This window comes from Chenopodium quinoa, unplaced genomic scaffold (genome assembly GCF_001683475.1).
Source record: "Chenopodium quinoa cultivar QQ74 unplaced genomic scaffold, ASM168347v1, whole genome shotgun sequence".
Lineage (NCBI taxonomy): Eukaryota > Viridiplantae > Streptophyta > Magnoliopsida > Caryophyllales > Amaranthaceae > Chenopodium > Chenopodium quinoa.
Window position 1 is genome coordinate 1,128,097 of NW_018744835.1, and position 9,771 is coordinate 1,137,867.

At 34.3% G+C, this 9,771-nt stretch overlaps 1 protein-coding gene across 1 annotated transcript; it reads right to left on the reverse strand.

Annotated features, from left to right (window-relative positions):
- Positions 1 to 4,220: 4,220 nt before the first annotated feature.
- LOC110704456 lies at positions 4,221 to 8,977 on the reverse strand. The gene is made up of 7 exons (XM_021882242.1): positions 8,409 to 8,977; positions 8,212 to 8,305; positions 6,531 to 7,679; positions 6,254 to 6,316; positions 5,935 to 6,155; positions 5,687 to 5,805; positions 4,221 to 4,709 (listed from the first exon to the last, which is right to left on the reverse strand). Exons 1-7 carry the CDS (start codon positions 8,475 to 8,477, stop codon positions 4,601 to 4,603), a joined length of 1,824 nt encoding a protein of 607 aa, XP_021737934.1. The 5' UTR covers positions 8,478 to 8,977; the 3' UTR covers positions 4,221 to 4,600.
- Between the last annotated feature and the right edge of the window lie 794 nt (positions 8,978 to 9,771).

Sequence of the window (9,771 nt, forward strand, 5' to 3'; positions counted from 1 at the left end):
GTATTTAAAACATTCAAACACACTCACAAATGAGCATTAATTTGACAAAATGAGCAAGAATTATTTGCTCATTTGACAAATGAGCATTGAATTTTTTTGCTCATTTGACTAATGAGCAAAAAATTAATTGCTTATTTTGACAAATTATTTGCTCATTTTTAACAAATTAGTAAATAATAAAGATTAATTTTTGACAAAATGAGCCAAAATTATCTGCTCATTTGACAAATGAGCAAAGAATTGTTTTGCAATTTTATAACCTGTAATAGTGGGTGTCTTTTGTATTGTTTTCTCAAAGCCAGAAGAAATAAATTTCATTAACTACTCAAAATTTTCAAACTCTGCATTCACACTACTCTACATGCTAATTGAGTGTAGTTTGCTCATTTGTGAAACGAGCAACCATTAGTTTGCTCATTTGTCAAATAAGCAAATAATTAGTTACTCATTTGTAAAATAAGCAAACATTTCTTTGATCATTTGGAAAATGAGCAATCGATTTTTTGCTCATTCAGCAAATGAGCAAATAGTTAGTTGCTAATTTAACAAATGAGCAAAAACTTAGTTTCTCATTTGTAAAATGAGCAAATAGTTTGTTGCTCATTTGTCAAATGAGCAAACATTTCTTTAATCATTCATTAAATCAACAAGCATTTCTTTGCTTATTTGTGAAATGAGCAACCATTAGTTTTCTCATTTATCAAATAAGCAAATAATTAGTTACTCATTTGTAAAATAAGCAAACATTTGTTTGATCATTTGGGAAATGAGCAATCTAATTTTTGATCATTTGGGAAATGAGCAATCAATTTTTTTTTACTCATTTAGCAAATGAGCAAATAGTTAGTTGCTCATTTGTCAAATGAGCAAATACTTAATTGCTAATTTAACAAATGAGCAAAAACTTAGTTGCTCATTTGACATTTCATTAATCATTCATTAAATCAACAAGTATTTCTTTGCTCATTTCATCCACATGAGCAATCAACAAGCATATGATATTCTTGTAATAAGCAGAGTATCATCCACATGAGCAATCCCAGCAGTGCTTGCAGCAGGTCCGCTGCCTGGAAATGAACCTAGAGGTGGTAAAACTGCACCTGTGGAACCAGGCACCCTAGCTCCCTGAGCATGTGAGGGTGATGGTGCGGGTGCTGATGCCGGAGCGTATATGGAATCTCGAGTAGCTGTAGTAGGAGGTGGAAAGACTGCAGGAAACTGCTGAGGCCCTGAACACTCGAGATTCAAAAAGACCAGAATCAGTATGTTTGGCAGTGTAATGCAAATATGCAATGGCTACTTTGTGTGTGTGTGTGTGTGTGTCGGAGGGGAGGGAGGAGTAACCTAGAATTCTTTCTGGCTATTACTTCCATCTGCCTTCTTTAAAATGAAATATCTTGTTAAAGATGATGCTATATTACATAGAAATTGAGTTAATATTAAGAGGAATGTAGAGTTATTGATTCCAGAAGATTGGAATCAACAACAAAAAAAGAGAAATAGGAAGTAACAAGCTGCAGACTATTGTTCTGCAGATCTTGTTTAATTTAAATGTTAAAGAAACAAGACAACAAGCATAATGATCCTTTTAAGTAGAAACACGGCTGCATATAACGTGTTCAGATTTCCCATGCAAAAATCAATAAGAATATTTGATAATGGCCTCGTCTTTTAGTGAATGGGAAAAAATTAACACATGGCATAGATGAACTAGTATCAACACCTCCATCATCTCTAATTGAGATGGTGCTAGCTGGATTCCTCTGGATAAGAAATTTAGATCGAATGTGCTACCCTTTATTTGAATCCCACTGACGGCTTTAATAAACTTTGGTTGTTCCTTGTGGATTTCAATCTCTTGTAGAAGTAGATGTACGGAACCTCAGAAATAAAACTAAATAAGTGAGTTTCCAACACACCAAAATCCTTTTTACAGGATCGTGAGGTCTGATGTTGCAATATATGATGAGTATGTGTCTCAATCTCAATTCCTAGTAATACCATACTTGTGTAGAATATGACTTTGAGACCCAGAGACTAACAAAACAATGACTCATGCACTACATACTAGCAGCGGGGAAAAATTAAAAAAAAAATAAATAAATAAAACTCGATCATCCTTTAATAAGAATTCCTCTTGTGGGCAATTAGGAAGCCACAAAAGCATTAAACTAGACACATGAAGAACCGTATGCATTAGTTCTAGGTTTTCCCTGGGCAACGAGGTTGAAGAGATGTGGACAACCTGCAAAGCATCAATAGAAATTTTAGCCAAATAACTTTCAACCGTAAATATTAGATACCAAGAAAGATGGCAGCTTATAGACAAACATACGTAGACAAAAATGAAAGAAAACTGAAATGAAAAAAAAAAAAAAAATCAGTGAGGCATTTCGTCGAATACCTTGTAAGCAGTCAGAATTCACAGCTTCTTTGCGTACAACATCAAGAACATAATCAATCAATGACCCACATCACAAAAAGATTCAAACAACCAAATTCAATAAATTCACAATCAAATTAATAAAATTGAAAAACAAAGATAAAAAGAGAAACCTCCATAATTCTTCAACATTAGAGAAAGTATAAAATTGATCGCAAACACAAAATTCGGAAAATAAACAAAACTCAAAACAATTGAACACACACAAAGAATGTATTGAAATGTCATCCAATTGGAACAATCAAAACCGTAATTCAGCATGAAAAAATATACAAATGATTAAAAAAATTAAGCTGAAAAAACATACAAAATATTGAAAAAAAAGAGCAAAATTGAACAACATTATGAAAAAAAATTCGAATAATACAGGAATTAAGTGATTAAATTGCAAAACTTACAACAATTTGATGATGAATAATTGAATATCGCCGATTTGATCTTCATCTAAGTGAAGCCCCTAAGTCGAAATTTCAGAGAGAGAATGTGAGGGATTTGAACAATAAAAGAAATTTGAACAATAAAAGGGGGAGAATCGTAGGTTTTGCTAGAAATCCAGAGGGAGATGAGAGAGAATAACTGCAAGTGAGGAAAATTCATGGGTTTCTTCAGCAATGGTGATGAAGGAGGAGAGAGAAAATAACTTGCAAAATGAAGGAGGAGAGAGAAAACGCTGATTTTATTTATTTATTTTTTTTGAAATTATGTTTGACCGGGATAAATAGTAGCCATTGGATGCAATTGATCCAACGGTTGTAATATGTCCTCACATATACTAGGTTCTCACATAAGGGGTGTGGTCTCATATGATCCCATATATATATATAAATAATGTGAGAATTAGATTTTTGCAATTAATATAAAATATACTGAGTACATAACAATTAATCACTTACGAACCAAGGATATCTTAGGCTCGGCTCTTACGACTCCAAGTGAAGAACAAACTTGAGTCAATCTCACTATGATAATAAAGAAAATTTGATATATGAATCCCAACTTTTCATAATATTTTGAAAAAAAAATGTTGAAAATTTGGAATTATTCCAAATTAATTACATTATGATAATTATGAGAAGAGCAATATAAATTGGAATTATTAATGATAATGACGACAACGACAATGACAACCATTATAATACGGAGCACTATATTAGTAAGAAGAAATTAAGAATAAATTGTTGAATTAAATCCTAAGCTAGTTTGAGTGATCTTCCCTTCTTCTTACATAAACTACCCTGAGTCTGGATGGGGGGATTTTCCAATATACTAATTCTCCCAAGTGAAAACAAGCCTATCAAGTTGACAATTTTGTCCAAATCTAATAATAAAAAGTCTGAATCCATGTCAGAAAAAATTGAAGTTGAACAGGAGGCAGGTCAAACTCAGATCCTCTACAAGGTCTAACTTATACTTATAGTGTGCGTGAATTAATAGCGCTGGTAGTGTCATCACAGGCCTTCACAAAATGCTGCCAAGTCACGACACACAGGCACACAGCTTACCAAAGGCCTTACGATAGACCACGCCTCTAGCAGGTTCATACCGGCCTAAAAGCTAGTACAGCCTGCTTACTACTTAATTCAGAACAGATGCCGCCAGTATTCCGATGAGGTACTGTAGGGTGTAATATATATCATCAACATAGCAAGCCCGAAAATTAATACATCAGAGATCCAGGCTTCCAGGTATAAATTAGGGCTTTCTCTCTAGTCATGCAATTTTTATTCTATTTGCCATGCTAAGATCAATTGATTCAGCAACAGGCAAGCAGACAAAATCAGATCTGAAACAGAATTATTCATTCATCTAAATACAATAAAGCTCAATGGCTTAGCTACTTTCTACGAGTAGCATCAAGTAGCAGTAAAAGGGTAAAGAAAAACTTCTCCTAACCACTATGACATGAATATCCAAACTATCAGTTTCTACACCTAACATCTAAGAAAATTGAATGGATACATGGGTAAGGTCAACAGCTAATTCTACATGAAACAAGCTCAGACAGATCATTATTCCGCCAGGGAACAAGGTGAAATTGGTAAATGCACATGGAGATAAAAGGATCTCCTCGAACTATGAGAGAAAAAGGGAGGTAAAAAAAAAAAAAAAAAGTACTATAATTGAAAACAAGGGATTTAGAGAAGTTGCGAGGAATGATCAGCAGCAGCTGACGTTTTCCCTTGAAGATAGAAAATTGCACGTCGAGTATATAGAAGCTGCAGCTGCTCTCACAGACAGATCTTTCTCTGGATCATTAATCTTTGATCTGTAGTCAAAAGAAGAAAAGGCATACCTTAATAAATTTTAAATCTGACCATTCAAATAATGGTTGATGGGCATAAGTAAACTTAAAAAATCATCACATCCAAACAATTTCGGAAAGCTAAAGAAACGCCAGCTGCTAACCAGCTTTTGCAAAAAAAAACAAATAAAAAAAAAAAAAACAAAAAACAAACCATTTTAAAAAAACTTTAGCTCACAATATTAGTCCTCGTTTTGTTTATGTGGTAAGGTTTAAATTGGCTGTCCTGATATAAGTTCACTCACTGTTTCATCAAAAACACTTCTACTAGCTCTTCTCTACTTCTTTAACCTCTGTCAAAAATTAACTAAGACAAATATTGTTGTGGAACAAAAGGTTTTAACAGAAAAAGAACTAAGACAACGAGAGGCAATAGAGTTTACATGCTATAAGCTACAAATTCGAATATACAACCAAACATCACCCCACAATGCAAGGATTAACAAATTTCCTTGAGCCATGTGATGCAAGCATTAGCACATCATTTACACCCCAAATAAGACTTTTTTTTTAATGACAGATCATCTTCTTTTATATTTATGCCTACAATTCTCCTAAGGTCAATAAAAACACTTTCTTAAATATGCCAAGCAAGCTCTTATTTTCATGCCTACAATTCTATGCTTCCCATTTAAGCATTATATAATCAAAGTTTAGAATGCAACACTGATGAACCAATTATCAGTCAATAGAGCCAATTATCAATAGCAACCAAAGTAGAATTTTCTAGCAGAACAGAGCAAACAGTTTTTGCAGATCGAATACATATAAGAACCAAAGCACGCATCAGTAGCACAGGAAGTTATCAAGTAAAAATAAGCAATTACATCTTCACATGCTAAATCAGTTTAATCTAAAAGTAAGCAGTAATCAGATATATAGCTGAATGAAATGAACATATACTCTCATTAAAGCAATAGTGACAAGGACTAAAGCTCTACCTTAAATTGTTATCTACAATTCCCATATGCTGCATCTCAAATATAGCGTTCCAATGTACATGTTGCAGGCCTTGATCACAATGAAGCATCATTTCATTTACTTGGTTCAGCCAGCATTCCTACCACAGGTGATATACGAGTAATTTTAGTTGCTTTCATCTAAATAAAATATTAGCAAATGACTTTTAAGAAGTATATACAAAGTGCTCAAATTGTAATACTAAATCACCGTCTTCTTCTTAACTAACCAGCTGTTTCTCTTCTTCGGAAAGAGAACTATCCATCTGGTTGAACAACTTACTCCAGTGCGACTGATGCAATTCAGCTGTGGCCTTACTAGGGTTACCAGAAGCAGAATCTTTCATAACACAAGGATCATTTCCCTGGTTGGCAGGGAATTCTTTTGACAAGAGGAAAGGCAACTCAGTTGTAATAACAGCACGCACTCTCTTCTTACTACGTCGCAAAGCTGCAACAGAACCATAATTACACCAGCCCACTTAAATGACCCACTTATATTTAACAATGAAAGCTCACATGTAAAGCGATTAATGAATGCAAACTCACCCGCAAGACGCCCTTTTATGTCCTGATGTAGAAGTTGCAGCCATTGGGAAGCTACTGTAGCAGCTGAGACAAAGGAAATTAAAAAGTGTTAAATGGTCAGCCAGATGATACCATTATAACATAGCCAATGACCTTTGACTTCAAAAGAATCATAACAGGAATAAAAATTAAGATAATACATTGTCGAGTTATGCGCTTCATCTTAAATGCATTCAATAATTGCTGCAACAGTGAGCACTTCAAGCAAAAAAAAGGCAAAAAAGGGTTAAGAGCTCACCTTTAACAGAAAGAGTGTCAACACTGCTACCATTTGCTGATTCCTCATTTGAAAGACAGCTAGTACTTTCTGAGGCTTTGGTGGAAGATGCCAACTTTAGAGCAAGTATATCATCCTCACTATAATTCTTGGAGTTTGAAAATAAAGATATGTTTGGATAAGTCCTCTCCTCTGTGGCTGAATCCCTGTATCCACTCCTATCTTCTGAACTATATAAGGCAGAACTATGTTGCGAAAAATGGTTATCATGAAGTGAATTGCTTTCTGGCATAGAACTGAGAGATGAAACTACATAAGAGAGACCAGATCCATGAACCCCAGAAAACTTTACAATATCTTGTTCTGTGTTTCTTTCAGATAGCTCTCTACTCTCAGCTCTCACCTCATTTGCTTGTCTACGATTTGCCCGTTTCTCAGATTTCACAAGTGACTGAATTATGGAATGCACCTGTTTACTATTCCTCACGTGGTTAATAATCCCAGGGTTCAATCCATTTAGCAATCCACTAGGAGCAGCAATCTTCGTAAACCTATCAACTTGTTCTTTCTTTGCTTGTTCCATCTTCTGCTTGAGCACCTCATTTTTGCTCTTTCTTCCACGCTGCTTAGGCGCTGCTGGTATGCCTCCATAGCCATAAGAAGATGACATAAAACCATTTTTCTTCATCTCTTTCCATTTTCTTAGAGCATCTTTATCCTCCAAGCGACCTGTAGTTTTCCCACTATCAGAAGTGTCCCTCGTTTGCTGATTACTTTGAGATTTAAGGGTGTTGAAAGGTTCATGATTAGCTGAACTAGCAACGTCTTCAGCGTTAAGATCCAAGCGATTGCCACCCAAAGGCATACGATTATGCTCAAGGATTGCTTTGCCTTTTGCACAAGAGGAATGCTTTTTGGGACCTTCTAAAGACACAACAGCATTATTATGACCGGAATTTTCATCAGTGCACATTTCAGTATTTAGATCCAGTGGCATAGAATCATTATGGTCAACTAACTGCGTTGATTTTGTTGATCCTCCTAATTGTATAGCATCTGCATTTTCAATGGCATTCTTGTCAAGAACTTGCGAACTCTGGGTCTCTACAATGTCCATGTGTTCTTCAAATTCATCAATTTTAGAGGTTTCGGGTTCATGAGTATCAATTCCTGCGGCAAAAGATCTCATTAATTTGACTCAAGTGGTTAAAAAAAGTAGATGCACTGTTTTTAAAAGTGCAGTTCTGAAACAAGGCCAAATGAGGATTTTCATTGTTAATACATCTAAAGGAAAGCACAATAACTTCTCGGAGTATCATACTTAATCTTACACAATATACAAAGTACATCATAATTGTCATATAACAGGAAATACTTAGTTAATTAAAACATTACCTACACCATGAATTGCACATACTAATATGTTGAACCGAACCACATCATTTTTGACACATTTAGAGCGCGAAATTTTAACAAGTTTACTAATCCACATTTATACAACACCTACTTTGCAAACAATTAAAAGAGGGTTTAAAATCCTTAATATGATAATGTAGATAAGAATTCCACTAAATAATAACAATCAAAGCAAGCCTGCCAACCTAAAAGCAATTCAGATCAACTAAAACTAGCCAACATCATCTATACACAGCAAAACAACACCAAAATTTCGAAACTTTCAAAGGCTAACCGATCATTATACCTTCAGATTGAAGATCCTTCGTTTTAATCTGCTTCCGACTAACATGAGAGTCATCCTCCAACTCTTCGCCTCGCCGCTTGGCGCCCACCGCCATCTTCACACACAAAATCCACAATAACAAGTCAAAATCTTCAAACACATAAATCAAACCAACAAAAAAACAACTTCTTTATCAAAAACAAAGTCAAAATCCTAACCTTAGAATCAGATTGTGGGATCTTCCCAGATGCCTCAGAAGCACCATGGGAACACATTTCATCTCCCATTACCAACTTACACCACAAAATTGACCTCTTTGAACAAAACCCAAATCCCCGATTCGAAGAAAATCAACCAAAAATCAAGAAACAATCCCAGATCAAAAATCACACAAATCTGAAATTGCTGAAAAGGGTTGGTAGAAAACTCATCAAACTTTGATGGGTAGTTGGTAATTTCGAGATAAACCCAAAAATGAAGTGGGGTTGAGATGAAAATTGAGATTGGGGAAGCGCGGGTACTAGGGTTTGTTTGTTCGTGAGGGTTTTGAAGTATAAACAAGAGAATCTTTAGGGATTTTATTATTTAAATTGAAGAAAATTATAAATTGGGGATTTAAGTTTAAAAAGAGTAGAAAATTGAATTGAAATTAGAAATGGATTTTGAATTCAAGTGAAGCGCGGTGAGATTAGAGTACTCACTACTGCCGCCTCCAATTGTTAGGAAGTCATGTGTATTTTCTCTCTCCTAAAAGGGCTAATTCCCGCAGAAATGAAAGAGGGTTGGACAAAATAATGTGCAAAATTTATTTCAAATTCAAATCAATTGGAGGGTAATTGGTCATTACTCATTATTTCTCCCTCGGTTGTCCCTCTCCCCAATTTTGTGGACAACATTATAATCAATTAATTAATTAATTAGTCACTCTAATGACTCAATTAAGCTCTTTGAAAGAGTTTGTGATTGATTGAGGCTTATTTATTTCATTTAAAATTCTTCTTTGACATTTAATTTTGGTTGAATTGGAATTGTCTTTTGTTAATTTTGAGAAGGTATTATACTATTTTGTGAGACCGGACTTGTCGTAGACTCGTGCGTCCAGTCTATTATAATAACATTAGTTTTCACTTTTTTTAATATAAGATTTTAACTTTTTAATATCAGATTTTAACTCTTTTATATCATATTGAGATTTTTTTTATGGTAAAACCTAACGAACGCCCCGGGGGCGATGGATAAGATAATTAAAAGTATAAATATTAACTTGAAATAAACATTAATTACACCGATCGACGCGTGATATTGGCATGCATTCCCAAATTAACACCATTTTAGGAATATTTTAAAGGATTATCCAACGTTTCGGGGGTGTTTGTCAGTAAGATCCTTTTTTTTATATCAAATTTTAACATTCTAATATCAAATTTTGACTTTTTAAAATTAAAATTTTAGTAGTCTTATACTTCCTTGGGTTTTTTTTTTTCTTTTTTTTGAAACCTAGTTGACATCATTTGACTTTTACACTATTCACACATTACATTTTGACTCGCTTTTGTGATTTATAGATACGATAAAATATAG